Raw genomic sequence first — 24,329 nt, forward strand, 5'->3', positions numbered from 1 at the left:
CCAGGTTTAATTTAGCTGAGAGAGAGAGAGAGAGAGAGAGAGAGAGAGAGAGAGAGAGAGAGAGAGAGAGAGAGAGAGAGTGCGTTGATGTATGTATGTATGTGAACATTTACCTTACCATACGTGTACGAGAGCATTGATGACCAGTTTCATCTAACAGCTCACAGAGAGAGAGAGAGAGAGAGAGAGAGAGAGAGAGAGAGAGAGAGGACTGGAAGCCGGAGAACTCGACTATGCATGTATTCATCGAGTGGGCGAGTGTTCTGACGCCAAAAGAATACTGATTTAGACTTTGTAAACAGCCCGCAAAACTGTGATGACTGTGCATATAAAGCATCTCTCTCTCTCTCTCTCTCTCTCTCTCTCTCTCTCTCACAAAACACACATACTTTCAATACTCTGATGCACATCTATCTACACAGATATGACGTTAACTATAAAAACATTCTCTCTCTCTCTCTCTCTCTCTCTCTCTCTCTCTCTCTCTCTCTCTCTCTCTCTCTCTCTCACCTAATACCTTGAAATAGTTCAGACTTGAAGGGAAGGATAAACACAGGTGAGATTTGGGACAGGTAAGCAAAATAAATGACACAAACTAAAAACAAACATATGTAAACATACTTTGTTTACGAATGGCATGTAAGCAAACAAAGTTCAAACACATTCCTTACCGAATTAAAACTTTCTCAAATGATGACAAGTTGCACAAAACAACGGGAATATATACATATATATGTGTATACATACGTACAAACTTACATATATATAAACAATAATACGCCGTATTTCTCTCTTTAATTCTATCCACTTGACCTTTATATACGCATCTACACGTAGCACTCTCTCTCTCTCTCTCTCTCTCTCTCTCTCTCTCTCTCTCTCTCTCTCTCTCTCTCTCTCCACCGCCTGTACACTAACTAACGTGACAGCTACAGAAATCACACCACTTCCCCCTTCCTTTCCCCCTTAAAACTCCTCCCTCTCCCTCCCTCTCTCCATTAAAATACCAACCCCCTCCCCATTCCCTCCCTCCCCCTCCCCCCATTAAAATAATGTTTCAACTTCTCTCATTAATTCGGCTTCTCAATGCATTCCGTCACTGGCGAGAGTTTGCAATTTACGGCGGGTCGGGATAATGCCCCAATTGTGTCCTGTTTACTCCTGGAGGGGGAAGGGGAGGAGGGGAAGGAGGTGAATGGGGAATTAGAAGGTAGGGGGAGGGAGGGAAGGAGGAAGGGAGGGGAGGGGGAGGAAGGAGGTGAAGGGGAATTAGAAGGGCAGGGGAGAAGGGAGGAGGAGGAGGAGAGGAGAAAGAAGAAGGTGAAGGGGGAATTAGAAGGGCAGGCGGAGAAGGGAGGGGAAGGGGAGAAGGTGAAGGGGAATTAGAAGGGCAGGGGGAGGAGAAGAAGGGAGGGGAGGCCGAATGAGGGTAAGGGGTAGGAGGAAGTGGGACAAGGGGAGGGGAAAGAATGAGAAGGGGAGAAGGAATGTGGAGGGGACGAAACAGAAGGAGAAAGGAGAAGGTGGAAGGGGAGGGGAAAAGGAGGAGAGGAGAGGAAGGGGGAAGTGGGGAGGGGACGGAGGCAGATGAAAGGGGGGGGTAATAACAAAAGTAACACCTACATAGATAATATTATGACGAGATTAAGTCAAGTCACGATTTGAGGAGGAGGAGGAGGAGGAGGAGGAGGAGGAGGAGGAGGAGGAGGAGGAGGAGGAGGAGGAGGAGGAGGAGGAGGAGGGAGGGGGGTTATATCTGGATAACATCAAAAACAAATAAACAGAACAACACTGTCATTTACTTGTCAGATTGGTGATGATATTATGAACATATAAAATTAAATACATTAATAATTTATTTATAAAGGCAAAACAACAACGAAAAACAAACAAAAACAACAACAACAGGAACAACAACAACACCGCCGACCAAATTCCCATTCCGAATTTCTCCCAAGTGCCGCGGAGACGAGACACTTCGGAAAATGGATTCCGCCCGAATTGGTGGCACCGTTCTCGAGTAGCGGGGAATTAAGGGCAACTGAGACTTAAATAATCTGACTTAGATAATAAATTAACTAAATAAAATGAAATAAAAATGAGACTTAGATAATAAATTAATTACATAAAATTAAATAAAAAAAAATTAGATAAAATCGCAAAGTAATTTAAAGGATAAAAAAAATTCTGTTGTCATTTCATTGAAAGTCGTCTGATCATTCTTGAGTAATATCACGAGGAAGGAATATAATAATGTGTTAATATATATATATATATCTCACTCTCTCACAAACACACAAACAAATACACACCTACAGACGTACGCACAAACGCTCGCGCGCGCGCACACAAAAGAACAATTATCCCAAAATGTCATGAGCGTCAGGAAGCTACAACACAGCGTATGGAAACATATCTCAATTACTTGTTCGGCTTAAAGGTGAGATTTGACGGAGAGAAGAGAGAGAGAGAGAGAGAGAGAGAGAGAGAGAGAGAGAGAGAGAGAGAGAGAGAGAATAGAAAATGGGGAATGCAAGGGCTGATAATCAAGAAGAGACAGAATGCATCATGAGAGAGAGAGAGAGAGAGAGATAATAATCAAGAGAAAAGAATGCATTACGAGTTTTGAGAGAGAGAGAGAGAGAGAGAGAGAGAGAGAGAGAGAGAGAGAGAGAGAGAGAGAGAATAGAATACTGATAAAACTTGTGCTAATAATATCGATCAGAAAGCATGCATTACTAGGGAGAGAGAGAGAGAGAGAGAGAGAGAGAGAGAGAGAGAGAGAGAGAGAGAGAGAGAGAGAGAGAGAGAGAGACCAAAATTAAGCAAATGGGCTGTCTGTCGTCGGCAGCAGACTCATGAACATCCCTCCCCCTTCCCCCTCAAAAAAAAAAGGGAGGGGAGGGGGGGCTATTAAAATGGGTCAATCGTATGATGGGACTGGTGGTGGTGGGGGGAGGGGGTTAGAGAAATGGGACGAACAGAAAATGGAATCAATTTTTTGGGGCATTTCAATGGAGGTCCATCAGTAGAGGGATAAGAGAATGATAGGAATTAAGGTCCAGTCTCTCTCTCTCTCTCTCTCTCTCTCTCTCTCTCTCTCTCTCTCTCTCTCTCTCCATATACATACATATACATATATAAATATATTAATATATATACACTGTATATGTAATAAAGTGATGGGATCTGAGAGAGAGAGAGAGAGAGAGAGAGAGAGAGAGAGAGAGAGAGAGAGAGAGAGAGAGAAACGGAGAAACCAATATTTAATAATAAAGAAGAGAAAGAATGCAATAAGTGAGAGAGAGAGATAGAGAAAAAGTTTAATAATAATAATAATAATAATAATAATAATAATAATAATAATAATAATAATGCTTAATAACAAATGGCCCTATATCCTTCTTCCCCATCCCCTCCATTCACCCCCTTCCACTATGCTACCGCCCAACAACAGTCGAGTAACAACACCACCACATACTGCAACAACATACACAACATAAACACAACATACAAGGATATTCAGCCAAAACAACACAAGAGGCTTTCCAACCAAATTCACCTTGGGAAAGGTCCCACACACTCGTACGTACATACGCACTCACAAGAGCGCGCGCGCGCAAAAGCACACGGCAAGCTTAGCTGTCTCTCTCTCTCTCCTCTCTCTCTCTCTCTCTCTCTCTCTAGCATTCATATAAGGCAGTGATTACAGGAGTCTGTCTCGGCTGATCAATAACCCAGGTGTGTCTTGCAAGAACAACAAGAAAAACAACACGAAAAACAACATCAACAGGAACGCGGCGAAGTCCTCTTTTGACGGCAGGAAACAACAACAATGCAAGCGCGTTGTTTTACGAGCGAGGGCGCGCGAGAGCGCTTGCATACACACGTAAGTTACGAATGAGGAGGATTATAAGAAAATGTGCGAGATTGATAGTTATGGTAATGCTGGTCTCTCTCTCTCTAACTCTGTCTCTCTCCATCTCTCTCTCTCTCAATATTTAGCATAATACAGCACCATTTCAATTTCATATCATTTGATTTCTCTCTCTCTCTCTCTCTCATATTACAGCACAATTTTAATCCCCAATCTCTCTCTCTATTATACTATAGCACCATTTCATTCCTACATCATGTGACATTCTTTCTCTCTCTCTCTCTCTCTCTCTCTCTCTCTCTCTCTCTCTCTCTCACACACACACACAGAAATCGCCCGGTAATTCCGCATCATTAATTATCAAAGTCTTTTTTTTTTATCTCATCACTTCAAACGCTTTGGTCTACACATCAGTGAATGTGAATGCGCGCGTGTAAGCGCGTGTATGCTTATGAGAGCGCGCGCGCACGGGCGTCCGACTGTTCATGGGCCTTACCTGACCACTTTTTTTGACACGCCATATATATATATATATATATATATATATATATATATATATATATATATATATATATATATATATATAAATATCAAAATATATATATGTATAAATATCAATATAAATATATATATATATATATATATATATATATATATATATATATATATATATATATATACACTCGTATATTGTAGGAGAGAGAGAGAGAGAGAGAGAGAGAGAGAGAGAGAGAGAGAGAGAGAGAAAGAATGTTTTTCTTTATCTCAAAAAAAAAAAACAAAATATTCAAAAGATCACATTATCACCACAGTGAAACTTAGGTCTAAAATTTCACCCAAATTTCAAAGTCAGTTTCTGAACGAAATACAACGAAATATTCACAAACGTACATAGTAAAATTAATATACAACATTCCATTACTCATTTACACATGTACCAGCCCCTCTATCCGCCCCGAAAATACTCTTAATTCGAATCAATTCAAATATTTCTCTCGGTCACTCCATAATCCGGTATGTCCAATGTCACCATGACACCTCTTTCGTATCAAAAGAATTATTATTTACACCGGACAAACAACCGCCAATTAGCTATAAAAAAATTAAACAGTCCGCTCGGCCATCGGTGGGAATCAATAACTAGTCATTAATCAGTCAGTCCGCAATTCCCGTATCATTCCAAGGGCAGGAATTCCTTTTTTTGTAAATTTTTTTTTTTTTTTTTACGACTGTATCTCGCCACGGGATAGGCGGCGGGTTGCGAGCGCGAGCGTCGGGTAACCACGACCTTCACTTTCCACAGCTGGAGGGTGACTGAAGAGTCCGCCAACCACCCTAGACACTGAGTGGAGAATGCGAGATGGCGGTATCTGGCAACCGCCTTCCCCTCCCCCAACCAAAAGGTGAGGAGATGGAATCTAACTCCCTTTCTCCCTCTCCCTTCTCCCTCACTGTCTCCCTCTCCCTCGATCTCTCTCTCTCTTCCCCCTTCAAAAATATATATGACATAATTAAATCATATTTCTAAACAGATACGAAAACGTCCAGTGATCGCATTTGGAAATGCGATGCAGCAGACATCACAAGATCGCATTTCCTAACAGGTCCAGGAATTCGAATATAAATATATATATATAAAGATATATATATAAAGATATAAATACAAATATATACAAATATAAATATAAATTACCGTAAGACTCTTCATTACTAAAAACGTACTATAATCACATTTTTAAATAGGCTACAGCATTTAAAAAATACTATCACAAAATGTCATATCGGTCGCATTTCTTAACATGCACTGCAACTCGAATGTAAACAAACAAATTACCTTAAGAAATTCAATTATAAAAAAAAAAAAATGTCTCGTAATCGCATTTCTATATGGGATACAGATGATCGCATTCCTTAACAGGTACTGCAGCAAACTCCTACTAACAAATACCACACAGAGAGAGAGAGAGAGAGAGAGAGAGAGAGAGAGAGAGAGAGAGAGAGAGAATGAAACTCGCACTCGAAATATCCTCCATTCTTGACGTGGAATTCGATATGTTTATTACCATCAAAGATCTTGAGGGCTGTCGACCCCTCTTCGTGAGTTGTCTTCTTACTGGGTTTAATTAGCCTTTGCCTTCCTCTCTCTCTCTCTCTCTCTCTCTCTCTCTCTCTCTCTCTCTCTCTCTCTCTTTTAATTATAAATCCGGAAAAAATATAGAAATAGGTTAAATGTAATATAAAATCAATATTCTTTCTTCAAAAGATTTACGGATTACTCAAAGAGAATAACACAATAAAATAGCAATATAATTAAAAAATATATCCTATAATTAATTATCAATAATAATTAATAATATATGATGTCTCAACAGATAAGAAAGTCTTGTCATTTTGGAAAATGCCAATTTTATTAATTTTCCCTCCCGAAGCGAGAGGCTAACTTTTCCTTCATCCTTCGCTAATGAGAGAGAGAGAGAGAGAGAGAGAGAGAGAGAGAGAGAGAGAGAGAGAGAGAGAGAGAGAAACGATGGCTAATTATCTAAGTGGCCACAAAGATTCTTTTTTTTTTTACTAATATTTTTTTTCTCATTCTTTCATTAGTCTTTTATTTCCGGTCATATTAGTCGTCGGAAAACGCCCCCCTCTCTCTCTCTCTCTCTCTCTCTCTCTGGTCGTCGAGAACAAGTACGCTCAATTGAAGAGCACGTGTTCGAATCCCTTTGTGAAATTTGTACATGAGAGAGAGAGAGAGAGAGAGAGAGAGAGAGAGAGAGAGAGAGAGAGAGAGAGAGAGAGAGAGACAGAGGACTCTTTCTTGCAATCATGATCATCACTAATAACAGTGCGGATTACAGTCCTGCTATCTACCCCCTCGTCCTAAGCAACAGGATTCCTCCTCCTCCTCCTACCCTACCCACTCCCACCCCCTTCCCTTCCCTCCCTCCCACCCCTATTCAACATCTGCAACGTTCTTACATGCAAGGAAGCAAGCGTAGAGCGCAGGTTATTAGATCACCTCTCCTCTCTCTCTCTCTCTCTCTCTCTCTCTCTCTCTCTCTCTCTCTTTCGTGTTGTTTAGCTCCCTCATTTCTTAAAACATTACGGTCAATAACTTACAAAAAAATAACTTCCCTAATCGATGTTGGCGCCAGAAAAAAAATAATCTTTCCCGCCATCTTTTTAAGAGCCAAGGACGCTGGATGATGAAGCATAGGCATATAACTCATTCGTGATCCTTGGCGTGACCTAGACCTAGCCTAGCCTGGCTTAGCTTCGAGAATTCTCTAGCCAACAAGTTGCCAAGGAGGAGTTTGCAACGGTTTTCTTGAAGCATGTTGCATAAAATGTACATATGCCTTCATGTATGTATGCGTATACACACACACACACGATGCCTCTAAAGTGCGCCTAAACCAGGTCACGGGCTGACTTTTGTGATAGCCCGGGTGCATTTTCGGAATAGGACCTCGCTACCTACCATTACCTTTTTTTTTTTCCCCCGGTGCATTAACGAAAAATACCGGCCTGCTATCATTTTCATATTCTTCCGTTACGCATCACTTTAAAATATATATATAAAAAATGTGTACTCTCTTTAGAGATTTTTTTCCCCTTGCAGAAAAAGAAAGTTTAAATCTTTACTTTCCCTTTCGTGTGAGATATCTTCACGATTATTATTATTATTATTATTATTAATTATAATAAAAAAGATATATAAAGCATTTCTCTACAGCAAAGCCATATAATTCATATAATTTAACCTGATAAAAAATATATTTGAATCATGACGCTGTAAACCAAAAGATAATTATTTCTACGTCACATTCAATTAAAACCAACGAAAATATTCTTTATTATTAATAAATATTCTCAAAAGATAAAAAAAGGGCCTTATTTCAAAATATAGGCAAAAAAATATGACTAAGAAAGCGACAGCCTAACTCGTGATGTTCCCAATGTTTACATTTGGAAAGTGGTCGTGAAAGCACGCGAGATAAGCCAATGTCCGCAACTAGGTGATAAATATTTCACAAAATCGTTGTTTTTAAGTTGAATTTTGAGTGAGTGCGTGCATGTCTTGTGTGTATATGCGCGTGCGTGCACGCGCGTGTTTTTTAAGCCACAATTCGTGGGTGGAGTCAATATTTAGTTATATAAATAAGTAGAGATTTATGATTGTAATTCTCCAATCGCTTAGAGGTCTGGCTTCGTTCAGAGTAGTGTGCGTTTGTTTGTTTGTGGTTGCACGCGCGCGTGCACATAAAAGTGCGTGGCATTTGATACGAAGACTGTGATACATTTCCTGTAAATTGAAACCCCAAAGTGGAGAGACAAAACACACACACACACAAACACATATCCCCAAATCACCTCACGGAATCATAATATGATGGCGATTAGGGGCCTCCGGTTGCACGCGATTCTAGAACACGCACGCAAAAGAGCGCTAACGAGATAGATGTCAGATTGTCTATCTGTTGACAGCGGCTGTGCTCTCTCTCTCTCTCTCTCTCTCTCTCTCTCTCTCTCTCTCTCTCTCTCTCTCTCTCTCGGACATGAGGATAATTACGACATGCTGGACAAGACTGAACATCTTGACAGTTGGACAAGCATGAGAGAAATATAGTATCAGAGAGAGAGAGAGAGAGAGAGAGAGAGAGAGAGAGAGAGAGAGAGAGAGAGAGAGAGAGAGTCAGGGACTGCGGCTGTAAATAAAATAGATTGAAACAACGCGGCGTTAAGATTACACAAGACGTGACATGTTTTGTGTGTATGAGAGAGAGAGAGAGAGAGAGAGAGAGAGAGAGAGAGAGAGAGAGAGAGAGAGAGAGAGAGAGTCCTTATCACACCAATGAAATAATAAAAGCCAAATCGATACATCAATACCTTACGTTCGAAATGTCAAGAGTGACGAGACGACGATATTCTCCTCCTACAAGTATGGCCTACTACTCCGCCTCCTCCTCCTCCTCCTCCTCCTCTCCTATACCTCCTCCTCCTCCTCTACTAACCCCCTCCTCCTCCTCCTGTTCCTCTTCGTCTACCTCCAACTCCCCCTCCTCCTCTTCCTCTAACTCCTCCCTCCTACTCCTATATCTCTCCCTCTACCTCCTCCTCCTACTCCTATATCTCTCCCTCTACCTCCTCCTCCTCCTATATCTCTCCCTCTACCTCCTCCTCCTCCTCCGCCTCTCCCTCTACCACTACCTCTCCCTTTACCTCCTCCTCTTCTCCATCTACCTCCTCCTCCTCTCCCTCTACCTCCTCCTCCTCTTCCTCTACCACCTCCTCCTCCTTCTCCTCTACCACCTCCTCCTCCTCTTCCTCTACCACCTCCTCCTCCTTCTCCTCCTCCACCTCTCCCTCTACCACCTCCTCCTCATCCTCCTCTCTCTCTACCTTCTCCTCCTCTACCTCTCCCTCTACCTCCTCCTCCTCCTCTCCCTCTACCACCTCATCCTCCTCTCCCTCTACCTTCTCCTCCGCCTCCTCTCCCTCTACCTCCTCCTCCCTCTTCCTCATCCTCCTCTCCCTCTACCTCCTCCTCCACCTCCTCTCCCTCTACCTCCTCCTCCTCTCCCTCTACCTCCTCCTCCTCCCTCTACCTCCTCCTCCTCCTCCCTCCCCCTCCTCCTCCTCCTCCCCCTCGTCAGATAAACAGACGACACAATTAAAAAGAGAAAGCAATCTATCGCTGTCCGTCAGAGAGACTTTCTCTTCCCTTTCAAGTCCCGAAGAGTTATTTTTGTCCCATACTTTTATTTTCTTTCATTTCATCTTTTATTTCTTTTATTCCTTTTATCTTTTATCTTTCATCTCCACCGCTTTGTTCCAGTCTCCTCCGCTTTTTTTTTTTTCTTTCTCTTTTTTTTTTATCAAAGCGCTTTTGTCAACGATATCAGTATGTTTTCTTTGTCGCGTCTCTCTCTCTCTCTCTCTCTCTCTCTCTCTCTCTCTCTCTCTCTCTCTCTCTCTCTCTCTCTCTCTCCATAGTGCCATGCATTATCTTCCCATTGTTCGGTCTTCATTTGATGGCGTTCTTTCCGGCCTGCCTCTCTCTCTCTCTCTCTCTCTCTCTCTCTCTCTCTCTCTGCCTCTCTCTCTCTCTCTCTCTCTCTCTCTCTCTCTTGTTTGTTTGTTTCCCCAAAATTGATCATTCATGTGAATTATAAACTCGAAATTGAGTGTACAATGAGATAGGCGAAACTAGGTCACTAGGGTAACGTTATTAACCCCTTTCAGCCCCTAAACACTAGTCCCTAGTCAGCCTAGTCCTAATCAGCCCCTAAATACTAGCCCCTAGTTCCTAATCAGTCCCCTAAATAGTAGTCCCTAATCAGGCCCCTAAATACTAGTCCATAGTCCCTAATCAGCCCCTTGAGTACTAGTCCCTAGTCACTAATCAGCCCCTCGAATATAGTCCCTAGTCACGAATCAGCCTCCTGAGTACTAGTCCCTCATCAGCCCCCTAAATACTAGTCCACAGTCCCTAATCAGCCCCGAAATAATAGTATTTGTTCCCTAATCAGCCCCTAAATACTAGTCTCTACATCATTTACAGCCTCTAAATTTTAGTCCCTTGCCACTTTTCAGCCCCCTAAAAACTAGTCCCCAGCCCTTTCGGCCCCTTAAATACTAGTTCCTAGTCCCTAGCATCTTTCCAGGTCCTAACTACGTGTCCCTAGTCCCTGGACCCTTTTCAGCCCTAAATCCTAGTCCCTAAACCCTTCTCAGCCTCTTAAATACTAGTCCCTAGTCCACAATCAGTCCCCTAAATACTAGTCCCTAGACCCTTTAAAGCCTCAGAATTTTAGTCCCTATCCCTTTTTAGCCCCTAAATATTAGTACCTAGACCCTTCACAGCCTATACATTTTAGTCCCTAGTCTCCAATCAGCCCCTAAATGTTAGTGCTTAGACCCTTTGCAGCCAATGAGTTTTAGTCCCTGGCTCATTTTTAGTCTCCTAAATACTAGTACCTTTTTCATTTTCAGCCCCTAAATACTAGTCCCTAACCAATTTATAGTCCCCCACATGCTAGCCCCTAGCACTTTTCCAGCCCCATAAATCCTAGGCTCTAAATCTTCCATTCTAGCAAAGAATACCAAAACCAACGTAGAGAGAGAGAGAGAGAGAGAGAGAGAGAGAGAGAGAGAGAGAGAGAGAGAGAGAGAGAGAGAGAGAGAGAGAGAGAAAGTGTTATGAAACTAAATACTGAAGTTGGTAATTGCAAAGCCTTGCAAGTTCGACAGGAACTTACGCTCAAATGTTTTACGTCCAAAGATATCTGGATTAACTCTTGGGTTCTTGTTCTCTCTCTCTCTCTCTCTCTCTCTCTCTCTCTCTCTCTCTCTCTCTCTCTCTCTCTCTCTCTCTCTAGTAACATTATGCACAAGTCTTGGACTGTTTATCATTATCAGACCTTACTAATAATAATAATAATAATATTGTAAACTTGTATACAGTAATAATAACAGTCAGTAACAATACTAATATAAGTCTGAATAATAATAATAATAATAATAATAATAATAATTATTATTATTATTATTAATAAAAAAATTAAATGTTACCATACTGATAGGAAAATGTGAAAAAGTCTACGGGATTAGCACGCCACATTTAACTTACTTCTGCGGCCACAACCAAATCCCCGAACATGCAATTGGTACCCCTAAATTCCCCACAGAAAAACAAGGACTCTAAAATGCCTCCCAAGAATTCACCAGTTGGCACCCCTGAATAAAAAAAATAATAATTAAATATAAAAAAAAGGCAGGTTTAGTTACTCACAGCATTATTATTCTTTTATTTTACAAGCCAGCATTATGTAAATAGCTCCTTCGCAAGAGAGAAAGGGCTAACCTTGGCTAAGCGAGTTAACAAGCCTGGAACAATGGCAACACTTCAGAATGACTGCAGACAGGCGCAAGGCAGGGCTGCCAACGTAATGGAGCTTTCCAAGCATGGCTGCCAACGTCTTCGGACTTCAAAAATGTTTTTTAGATTTGTTTAAACTAAAATTTGTGGAAGATATGAAGGAATAATAATAATAATAATAATAATAATAATAATAATAATATTAATAAAATAAATATGGATTAATAATTAGGTACGGTATATTAATTATATTTTTGTCTTTTATCTAATATTCTTGTCTCACTCGCTCCCGAATCTTTCTCTCATTTTAATCTCTCTCTCTTCCTTATACTTAATTTCTACTTGTCTATGTATTAATTTAACGGCTTGTGTGTGTATATATGTGTGTGTATTTATATATTTATATATATATATATATATATATATATATATATATATATATATAAAATTCATGTCTTATATAAGTACATGCTGTGTGTAAATTATCTATAACCAAATATAAAAACAACAGCCACGAGAGAGAGAGAGAGAGAGAGAGAGAGAGAGAGAGAGAAAGAGAGAGAGAGAGAGAGAGAGAGAGAGAGAGAGAGAGAGAGAGAGAGAGAGAGAGAGAGAATCTATAAAACGCATTAGAATGAATAAAAAAAAGCATTTAATAATTATCTATCACTCGACTGCACTCCATTTCAGAGTTATTCAAACTGATAATAAATAACTATTAGTTATTTGAGAGGCGTAATTACGCTTCTGCAATGACGACATTATTACCGTTATTACCCGAATAACTGTAAACGATAACTAAACGAGCGTACCTACGCTTCTACAATAATGACACTATTACCGTTATTACCCGAATAAGTGGATACGATAACCAAACGTTTAATTTTTACTTAGAGAGAGAGAGAGAGAGAGAGAGAGAGAGAGAGAGAGAGAGAGAGAGAGAGAGAGAGAGAGAGAGAGATTCCGATTACTAGGAGGTGTAACGCATTTCATTTTGACTGACTAAAGTGAGTGGATGGTACTTGTTAGAACTCTCTCTCTCTCTCTCTCTCTCTCTCTCTCTCTCTCTCTCTCTCTCTCTCTCTCTCTTTGTAATGCATGACAGGCACTTTATGGTAATGGCAGCCGCCTACCCACACGCAAAAGAAACACTCTACGGGATAAGCTTTCCACTTTTCACTTATCCGTCTCGCAAGATAAGTGTACTTTAGATATTGGAGTTTTTTAATGTCTTGAAACGCACATTTTACATACACATACACACATTATTTAAATACACTCGCGCGCGCACTACTTACATACACCCACAGACAATTTAGATACACATAAACATATTTTTTCAGTACATTTCTTAATTAACTCTTGATGTTCGAATTAAGACAAGAGAGAATAATTGAGTATTTGTAGATATTTGAGGCTTAATTCTAAAAACACACATACAGAGTTTACACACACATACATACTTTACACACACATACACACACACATACGCAAACACCCTTCACACTCACACAGACTTTAATTTTCATACACTTCCTTAGGTAACTTTTGAGGTTCCGAATATGACAGAAATTAGGTCCCCAGGTGGCCAACTGAAGAGAGAGAGAGAGAGAGAGAGAGAGAGAGAGAGAGAGAGAGAGAGAGAGAGACTGAATAATCGAGTGTTTGATCTGGCACCTCGCGAACGGTTTGTCTTGGCGAATGCAAAGTAGTTGGTGCCTATGAAGTGTCCTCTCGAAGGAAGATCGCTTATACTTCATAAAAGCTTGCATGCAAAGTCTGCTGTTGCCTGGGAGGCCCCTAAATTCAGTGGGGCCAATATTCGAATGATATTTTGACATTTATAAATTCCTATTTTCTTTCCCTTTTACTTTTCTGTAAAAGGAAACTATTGTACAGGCTTTGTCTGTTCATCCGCGCCTTTTCTGTCCGCCAACAGATCTGAAAAACTGCTGAGGCTCGAGGGCTACAAATTGGTATGTTGATCATCCACACTCCAATGATCAAAATCGTGCGTGATACAAATTGCAGGGTCCTTCATGGGCCGCGGCTCCTACAGCATATATGCGAGACCACCGAAAGATTATGATTTTATTAAGGTCTAATTATTTAGCCATAATCGTTGCGCATTTTTTTACACTTGTTTGAAATATCATTGAATGATTTAGTTGGTCACTTGTCACTCTTGACTTTCAAAGGCATATTTCACCAGACGTTTCATTTTTCATCACATGCACTTTTTAGGGGGCCATCAAAAATACACAGCACAACATCGATATTCCCGAAATATTTTTCCAGGTGGAAATAAAAATGAACTATTTTTCAGGTGGAAATAAAAGTTTTAAAATGCAAAAAAAAAATAGTTGCATGAAGATTCAAATTTCCACGAAAATGCTTTTTTTGAGTGACACCCACCCACCCACACACACACACACACACACACACACACACACACACACAACTTCAGCCCATTTTTTACTTTTAAATTCTGGCTAATATTCGACACAGAGAGGAACAGATTTTTTTTTAACTAAGACCGCTGAGCTACAACAGAACTTGGAACGAACGGTTTTTGAGCAAGGGCACACTGTAAAAAAACTAAAAAAAATAAAAACGCAGAAAAAAACAGTATAACAAAAAAAAAAAAAAAAACCAAGGGGAGAGAAGGTTTCCTTAATTTGAGAAAACAGAGCTTGAACAATAACTTGGAAAAAAAGAACGGTTTTTGGGAAAGATCACACCACAAAGAAAAAAAAAAAAAAACTCAGAGAAACAAGAAAAAACCAAAAACCGCCATCTAAAAAACCGACGGTGGGGGCAAGAGAATTTTTTTTATAATTTGAGAAAACTGAGGTACAACGTTTTTTGAGTTTGGCCACTTTAAAAAAACTTTTAAAAGTCAGAGAATGATACAGGAAAAAAAAAAAAAAACCGATTAGAGAAACAAACTATAAAAACAACACACACACAAACCAAGGGGGAGGGTGGGGGGTGGGGTGGGGGTCGTGGAGGAGCCAAAAGTCATACAAACTTTCTTCAGAAGAGATTTTTCCCCGGAGTTCGGTTCATGTTTGACAGTTACCGGAGAGAAACTGCCGCTGGTCGGTGCGGCCTTCTGCCTTCTGCCCGAAATAAAATCGGGCTTCAAGGGGACATTTTTAATGTGCGCTGATGAAAATTGCAACAAGTTTCTAATCTCGAAATAACTCGGGGGCTTTCTTTTCCACAAATTCTCTCTTTCTCTCTCTCTCTCTCACACACACACACATACACACATCAATAAATACTCTATTTTTCTCTGTCACAATCTAGACAAAGCTCTCTCTCTCTCTGAAACACACAATCTCTCTCTCTCTCTATTTTTCTCTGCCACAATCTAAAGACAAAGCTTTGTCTCCCTCTCTCTCACATACACACATACAATCTCTCTCTCTCTCTCTTACACACAAACAAAAAATTTCCCTCTCTCACTCTCTCTATTTACTTTTCTCCATCATATACTAAATACAAAGCGCTTTCACTCTCTCTCTCTCTCTGTTTAATTCTTTTCGGCTAAAATCTAAAGACGTAAGTTTGTATGCAAAAATAATTATAAATACACAACCTTACACAAATGTATGTGTATACAGATATCTCATACATTCATACACAGAAATTTTATGCGTATGAATCTGGAAGTAGATTAAATCTATACCATCTAACAATCGAACATACACACACATACCCTAACACATACACCACAAAAGAAAATGCACAACCGACTCAAATACTAATTCAGATCCTATACACTCAATACACAAACGTGCATATCTTTGATTCAGACTCTAATATTAATTCAGGCTCTATACACCCTATACACAAGCGTGTATTCCTTCCTGTCCATTCGGCGAGGCCATTTTCAATTAAAAGGTCCGGGGACTAACAACAAAACCTCCCCTGTAATTCAAATTACAGTTATATGACATCAGAATATCACAGGCCAAGTCATCAACGGGGTATTTTAACTGCCAAATAACGGAGTGAGTGTCAATAACAGGGTTTATATATATATTCTCTCTCTCTTTCTCTCTCTCTCTCTTTTTACACATTCAAACAAATACTCTCTCTCTCTCTCTCTCTCTCTCTCTCTCTCACACTGTGAATGACTAGTAAAACCTGCTCATAGAGATAAGTGATGTCTCCTCGGATGGATTAATGTCTTTGTGACATCCTGAACCTTGTAACTCCTTGTAACTCTCTCTCTCTCTCTCTCTCTCTCTCTCTCTCTCTCTCTCTCTCTCTCTCTCTCTCTCTGCCACAGTCTAAAGACAAAGCTCATTCTCACACACACACGATCTCTTTCTCTCTCTCTCTCTGCTAACATGGTGGAAGGTTGCTTCGCAAAGTATATACATTAAAGCTTTATTCCTTAAAACAGTGGTCATGTCAAATAATAATAATAATAATAATAATAATAATAATAATAATAATAATAATAATAATAATATAAGCCTTTTACTATGATAACACCAAACCCATTCCACTCTTAAAAAGAAGAAGAAAAATCATTCTCATTCTTAAAACGTAACATCAAACCTTAATCCCGACTTGGCAACATCAATACGGTGTTGCCATACGTCGTAAACAAACCCCAAATAATTCACACACAAACAACCAGATTTCACCAGAACCACACATTAAACTTCTAAAGGCTTCGCGGGGGCTTCAAAATTCGTCAAGGGACTTCCGGCGGGTAATAAGGTCTCCCACCCCGTCTCTCTCTCTCTCTCTCTCTCTCTCTCTCTCTCTCTCTCTCTCTCTCTAGTTCGACTCCCTTAAACTATTGAGGAAACTAATTACACTCCACTAGAAACTATTTCTCGGTAACGTACCACTGGGAAACTAAACAGGAGGAGGAGGAGGAGGAGGAGGAGGAGGAGGAGGGGAGGAGGCGGAATATTGGTGCACGAAGACCATAAAGTAAGCAGTGGATGTATACATGTATATATATACATAACTGGTATACAGACATACATAAATATGAGAGAGAGAGAGAGAGAGAGAGAGAGAGAGAGAGAGAGAGAGAGAGAGAGAGTTACAAAATAATGCATCACAGCAATAATAATAATAATAATAATAATAATAATAATAATAATAATAATAATAATGACAGTAGAAAATAATAATAATAATAATAATAATAATAATAATAATAATAATAATAATAATTACCTATACAATAACAAAAGCAATTTAGGTGCGCAATTCAAAGCCGAACACCATAACGAAACGGTTATGGCAATTCAATTAATATCTATGGAGTGCTTTAGCTGAGCCAAAGCCAAGGACCTGACGACGGAATCGAACGAGGTGCCCATTTGAGCGTCACCCGTATCCTTGACGGCTAGGGCTTAAGATTCGTTATAAAAGTGTTCGTTATCATAATATACGATTTTGTCGTTATATAACGATGATGCATTGTGTATATTTATGTATGATACGTATACATACGATGAATAATTGATAATATGTCAGAGGGACGACTGAATGTAAGGATGTGTAATCGAAGTCAAGAACACAGGCAGCGATCGGGACGCGAGGTCATTGTGACGACAATGGAAGGCGACGCTGAGAGGTGATTTCGTGATGTCCACGGAACGTTATTATTGTCGGTGTTAAGCCATTTTCCATATATCTCCACCCCCCCTCTCCCCCATCCCCAACATTACCTCCAACATAATCACCAACACTCCATAATGGTCCTCCAACAACGATTTGTTTATATTCCTTATTGTTGTTATACTTTCTTCTTTATTCCCTCTCTCTCTCTTTCTCTCTCCCCAATCCATTTGTTCTTTTTTAGTCCCTCTTAATTTCCTTCTTTCATCGTCTGCCGTAATGCGCCATTGCTGAGGGTGAGAGCAGGTCTCTCTCTCTCTCTCTCTCTCTCTCTCTCTCTCTCTCTCTCTCTCTCTCTGCTTTGCAGGTAAGGAATAAGCACAGAGAAACAGGTAGAGTGAGAGAATGTGAAAGCATATACATACACATACAAATACACATATGTATATATATAATAATATACATATGTATATCTATATGTATAGTATATATGTGTATGTATACATATATACACATTGCAGGTGTATGAATGTTTATTAATACATGTACGAATGGGATGGGGTATGTAGAGTATGGGAAGAAATAATAATAATAATAATAATAATAATAATAATAATAATAATAATAATAATAATAATAACACTTTTTCCTGTACACCAATCCAGTCTCTCTATCTAATCTGGAAATCTTACCTCTCTTCCGTGTTTCCAAATTCCTACAAGTACCTTACAGTTGTATAAAGAAAATAAAACTAGCTTTATTACGAGATTAATCATAGTTAAAAACTGTAGAATTAAAATTAAAATCAAATTGTATTTTTATTTCTTTTTAGACACGTGAATCATAATTCTCTCGCGATTATCTCACACTTTTCCTTGTATGAATTACTTCTCTCTCATAGTTATCTCTCACACTTATGCATTTCTATAATAACTTTCTCATAGTTATCTCTCACACTTGTTCATTACCAGAATAACTCTCTGAGTTATCTCTCACACTTATTTTTTTCCCAGAATAACCTACTTTCTCACAGTTATCTCTCATGCTTATTCATTTCCGGAATAACTTTCTCAGAACTCTCTCTCATACTTATTTTTCCCGAATGACCTACTTCTCTCACACTTATTTTTTCCTAGAATACCCTACCAATCTCACATTTTTTCTCTCACTTACTCCTTCCTAGAATACCCGACTGCTCTCACACTTATTTATCTGAATACCCTACATCTCTCATATTTATTTCTCCCCGAATAACCTACTTCTCCCGTATTTATTTTGTCCATTATAACATACTTCTCTCATATTTATTTTTCCATAATAACATGCTTCTCTTTCATTTATTTTATCCCGAAAAACATACGTCTCTCGTATTCATTTGTTTATTCCCGAAAAATCTACCTCTCTCACATTTATTTATTCCTAAATATCCTACTTCTCTCATATTCATTTCTTTTGAGAACAAACCTACTCTACCAGAATTATCGCTCAAACTTATTTTTTCCCAGAATAGCCTACTTCTCTCTCACTTTATTTCTTTCCTCGAATAAATACGGAGAGAAACAGACAAAAAAAAAAAAATCATATGTTTCCCCTGGAGGTGATTTTTCAAGGACCTCTGCAGATGAGACACACGGTCTCATTTGTACGAAAAACGAGACACGAATGATACGAAGGTTCGTGATAGGGTACAAATTCCCCCTACGAATGCGGAGATAAGCTTCTAGTGTTTAGAAGCAGAGAGAGAGAGAGAGAGAGAGAGAGAGAGAGAGAGAGATAAATTTGTGTTTAGCTTTTCAGAAGGATTAGAGCAACAACAAGAGAGAGAGAGAGAGAGAGAGAGAGAGAGAGAGAGAGAGAGAGAGAGAGAGAGAGAGAGAGAGAGAGAGAGAGAGGGTTTCCTTCATTATCCCCCCCTCTCTCTCATAGTGTTTGGCACTATAGAATAAGAACAAGATGAACAGAGAGAGAGAGAGAGAGAGAGAGAGAGAGAGAGAGAGAGAGAGAGAGAGAGAGAGAGAGCTTGTGTTTAGCCCTCCAGAAGAAGAAGGAAAAAAGCCAGTGAGGGAGAGCTCTCTCTCATGTGTGTGTGTGTGTGTGTGTGTGTGTGTGTGTGATAAGAACAAGATTTAGCTTTTCAGAACAGAAGAGAGAGAGAGAGAGAGAGAGAGAGAGAGAGAGAGAGAGAGAGAGAGAGAGAGAGAGAGAGAGTTTTCATTATCCCCCCCTCTCTCTCATAGTGTTTGGCACTATAGAATAAGAACAAGATGAACAGAGAGAAAAAGAGAGAGAGGAGAGAGAGAAGAGAGAAGAGTGTGTGTTGTGTGCCCTCCAGAAGAAGAAGGAAAAAAGCCAGTGAGGGAGAGAGAAAAAGTGTGTGTGTGTGTGTGTGTGTGTGTGTGTGTGAGAGAGAGAGAGAGAGAGAGAGAGAGAAAGCAGATCCCCCGATTAAAGAAACATCCGTATCTTTATCCATCAATTCCATTAAGCTCAGCACCATCAGAATGACTCAAATCTCATGTATATGCATTTTCACATACTTCCTGCCTACATACATACATACATACATACATACGCACATACACTTCACAAACAGACACAAACAATGAAGATATCACACGACCTCTCCATTACGAATTCCGAGGGGCGTGTCTGTCTCTCTTATGGTGACGGGGGCGCAGCCGTGCGTTCGGAAAAGAAATTGGGATGGCCATCTCAGTGAGAGTTCCTACGGGCCTCTTTTGGGGGGGCTAGAATAATAAAGGCGTTTTGTGGTATTTGGGGAGAGAAAGAGAGAGAGAGAGAGAGAGAGAGAGAGAGAGAGAGAGAGAGAGAGAGAGAGAGAGAGTTGAGATAGTATGGAAAGATTAGAAGTAGAATTTCCTGTAGAAAATTCTCTCTCTCTCTCTCTCATATCAATTCTGTCTGTCTGTCTGTCTGTCTGTCTCTTTTTCGCTCACTCTCTCTCTCATATCAACACACACACACACACACACACACACTCTCTCTCTCTTTTTACATATCAATCCTCTGTCTATTTGTCTCTCCCTCTCTCTCTCTTTCATATCAATCCTCTTCTCTCTCTCTCTCTCTCTCTCTCTCTCTCTCTCTCTCTCTCTCTCTCTCTCTCTGCAGAGAAGAGATAAAACAAGCAAGGATACGCATACAATTAATCTCGTGCGCGCTACACACACGCACACACACATAAGACGACAGGGGCGCGCCCGCAAGCTCGCACAAAACCCAAGCTAATACACGATGAAGAGAGAGGACATCCATCTCTCTCTCTCTCTCTCTCTCTCTCTCTCTCTCTCTCTCTCTCTCTCTCTCTCTCTCTCCCCATTGACAGAGAAAGAATAAGATAAACGCACAAAGTTGGTGATAAATTGTTGTAGCCGGAGGGGGAGGGAGAGGGGGATGATAAAGGAGGGAGGACGAGGAAGAGAATGGGGGAGAGAGAGAGAGGGGGAAGGAGAAAGAGGTGGGGGGGAGGGAAAGAGGGATCAAAGTTTTTTCGGAAGTACAGAAAGATTTGTGGTCATATCCACCCACCACTATAAACGGTGGGAGGAGGGAAGGAGTCTCTCTCTCTCTCTCTCTCTCTCTCTCTCTCTCTCTCTCTCTCTCTCTCTCTCTCTCTCTCTCTCTCTCTCTCTCTCTGCCAAGTATCAGAGAGAATATCAGACCCTCCCTCTACCTCCCCCTCTCAAAACACACATTTTTTTACTAAGGCCATTCCCCCGCACAGGCTTAAATTCTCTCTCTCTCTCTCTCTCTCTCTCTCTCTCTCTCTCTCTCTCTCTCTCTCTCTGAGGCGTCTTATATGACAGAGACCATTTACCTAGTTAATTTGAAGTCAAACGAGCGAGTGCCACTGAGGAACACACTTGAGTGGCACTCGTGCAAAACTTCTTCTCTCTCGGAAAGAGAGAAAGAGTGGGTAGTGTGTATGTGTTTGCTGCGCCTTTGGGAAGGGCCTTGAGAGAGAGAGAGAGAGAGAGAGAGAGAGAGAGAGAGAGAGAGAGAGAGAGAGAGAGAGAGAGAGAATATTGAAGGCTGTGTAGGGGAATGGCGTTGGTAAGAAAATAACTGTTTTATGAGAGAAAGAGAGGATTTGATATATGGCAAAATAGAAAGAGAGAGAGAGAGAGAGAGAGAACGAGAGAGAGAGAGAGAGAGAGAGAGAGAGAAGGCTGTGTAGGGAATGGCGTTGTAAGAAAATAACTGTTTTATGAGAGAAAGAGAGGATTTGATATATAAAATAGAGAGACTGTTTTATGAGAGAAAGAGAGAGAGAGAGGATGTGATAATGGCTTTGCAAAAACTGACTGTTTTATGAGAGAAAGAGAGAGAGATGTGATATTTAGAAAACTGACAGAGAGAGAGAGAGAGAGAGAGAGAGAGAGAGAGAGAGAGAGCAGGCAGTCTGTACAAAGCAATGACTTCAAAAATGAATAACATCGTTTTTATGTGTGCGTATGTTACAGAGAGAGAGAGAGAGAGAGAGAGAGAGAGAGAGAGAGAGAGAGAGAGAGAGAGAAAGTATGACTCGAAACTTCCTAAAATGATCAATTTCAAGCAAGCCTACGGAGCCAGGGTGACAACGAGACCTGTAGCCCTCAACCCAAGAGACACACGACATGACATCTCGCCCTTAACTCAACGCCGAGGTCCTCCTTGACTGGAGTGTGACTCCTGCACCCTCGGGGTTTCTTATTATCCGGACATCCCTGGTCGTCGACGGATGCTACACTAATTAGGAGAGAGAGAGAGAGAGAGAGAGAGAGAGAGAGAGAGAGAGAGAGAGAGAGAGAGAGTGTTTACATCAGCCTGAGAGGTATCTGAAGATTTGAGAAACTGCGGGAATATTAGTCAAAGATTTGAAGAGAACTATACATAGACACACAAACTCTCTCTCTCTCTTTCTCTCTCTCTCTCTCTCTCTCTCTCTCTCTCTCTATATATATGTATATATATATATATATATATATATATATATATATAGAAATCATCAACACACAATCACGTGTGGAACAGAAATAAATTTCTGACTCACGTCGGGATCGAACCCAGTGGGTAACGCCCTTGCTTTCCACCTGAGAGACCTGGGTTCGATCCCCGACGTGAGTCAGAAATTTATATATATATATATATATATATATATATATATATATATATATATATATATATATATATATATATATATATATATATATATATATTATATGCCATGTTAGCAAATGAATGGCTTAAATATAATGAGGAACAGAAACAGTCGATTCTAAGAATTATTTGCGAAAATACAACCAAAACAGAGGTGGTATTTAGAACTGGCAACAGAGGATGTCTAAAGGAGCCTGGCTGGTAATGTATGAAAGGACTGTTGAGCCAACTCTCTTTTATGGAAGTGAAGTGTTGAGTTGAATGTGACATACAAAAAAAGGCAGATGGAGATGATCTTTTTTTTTTTGTGCATTTGGCATATGAATACTTGAAATGGTGAAAATTTTGGTGATAATCAAAAGATGGCAAAAGATTAGAGTAGGTGAAACCACAGATTTGAATATTTCCAGATGGTATGGTCATGAGAGAAGAATGGAAGAAAACAGGTTAGTGAAAACAGTATATAATTAAGAACTATTAAGAAAAATGGAGACGACGAATTAGAAAAACAGGGATAGATGAACAGGAATATAGCTGGAAAGGAAGGCCTAAATATACGGTAGACAAAAGTACATTTAAAACAAGATATAAATGGTGCAATATGTGTTGGAAGGTTAGACGTGCTGTTGATAAGTCTTTTGTATAAGGATATTTAGGGGCTAATGTTGTAGAAATTAAAGTATATTAAAAAACTAACTTTAAAATATATTCTACATTACAAAACGTGAAATAATTCTCCCATATGTCATCCAGTACATCTCCCCCACCCCTCCACCACACACCCCTACCCTACCCCTTCCCCCTCCCCCTCTCTATACCCTTGAAAATCCCGTTTTCTGTTTATTGCAATCAATAACTGAATGGGGCTCGCCCCCTTACCTAAATCCAACCTTACCTGTTTAAAAAAAAAAAAATAATTAAAAATATTTGCACAAAAACCCAACGACAGAATTTGGAATTTCTCCGAAGGGTCCCAGTCAAAACCACAACCAAACCGCTTCGATTCGAACCAAACCACTCCATAAATGAGAGATCTTACCCACTGCGATCCAGCCAAAATAATAAACAGAGGAACAACGCACAGAAAACGGAGACCAGCCGAGCTGGAAACAAGGAATTTGAATTAATACCTAACAATTTATACAAATTAGTTTCTGGTACTCACCTCATCCTCTAAAGTGACTGGGAACTGGGTGATTGGCTTGATGGCCATCTCCTGCAGGCCAGTCTTCTTCCTGTTGAATTAATAAACAAATAAACAAATCAATAAATACAAATAAATGGAAACTTACAGAGGAATCTGAATTTTCAAAACACAATAATCGTGACAAATAATTCTGACAATTAAGTGGCATCACTGGAAATATTAAGAGAAAATATTAAGAGGAATTTGAATCTTCAAAGCACAATATTTATGACAAAAGATTTACTAAAGAAAAAAAAAAAAATTGACAATTTGGACAGGTGTCAAATTTATATTTGGCAGTTAATAAGAATAAATATTCATATCTCTTGTTATCTAATATGCTAGTTATCTAATATGATGATCAATATTTAAATATATTTATATTTGTCTCTTTCCAAGATACATATGCTAGTAATATATGAAGGAAAATTTTATATTTATAATTTATATAATGAAAAATGTCTGTTCAAAGGTTTACAAGTATAAACAATATATTTGCATAGAAATCAGTCATCAGTTTTGAAAATGCATGTTTACTCATTTTGTCATGTGACTACAAAAGCCAACGCCTTGTTGCATGATTTATTTAGTAAAAAAAATTAGTATGTTGAAAAAAAAAAACTAGGGAA

At 39.7% G+C, this 24,329-nt stretch overlaps 1 protein-coding gene across 1 annotated transcript in view; it reads right to left on the minus strand.

Moving 5' to 3' along the window:
* Positions 1-24,329, minus strand: part of LOC136852679 (multiple PDZ domain protein-like) — a 1,083,224-nt gene that overhangs the window by 82,198 nt on the left and 976,697 nt on the right. The window contains 1 exon segment of the mRNA XM_067127591.1: positions 23,680-23,749. Within this exon segment, the coding sequence (XP_066983692.1) occupies positions 23,680-23,749 (70 nt within the window).

This window comes from Macrobrachium rosenbergii, chromosome 26 (assembly GCF_040412425.1).
Source record: "Macrobrachium rosenbergii isolate ZJJX-2024 chromosome 26, ASM4041242v1, whole genome shotgun sequence".
In the NCBI taxonomy this organism is placed as follows: domain Eukaryota; kingdom Metazoa; phylum Arthropoda; class Malacostraca; order Decapoda; family Palaemonidae; genus Macrobrachium; species Macrobrachium rosenbergii.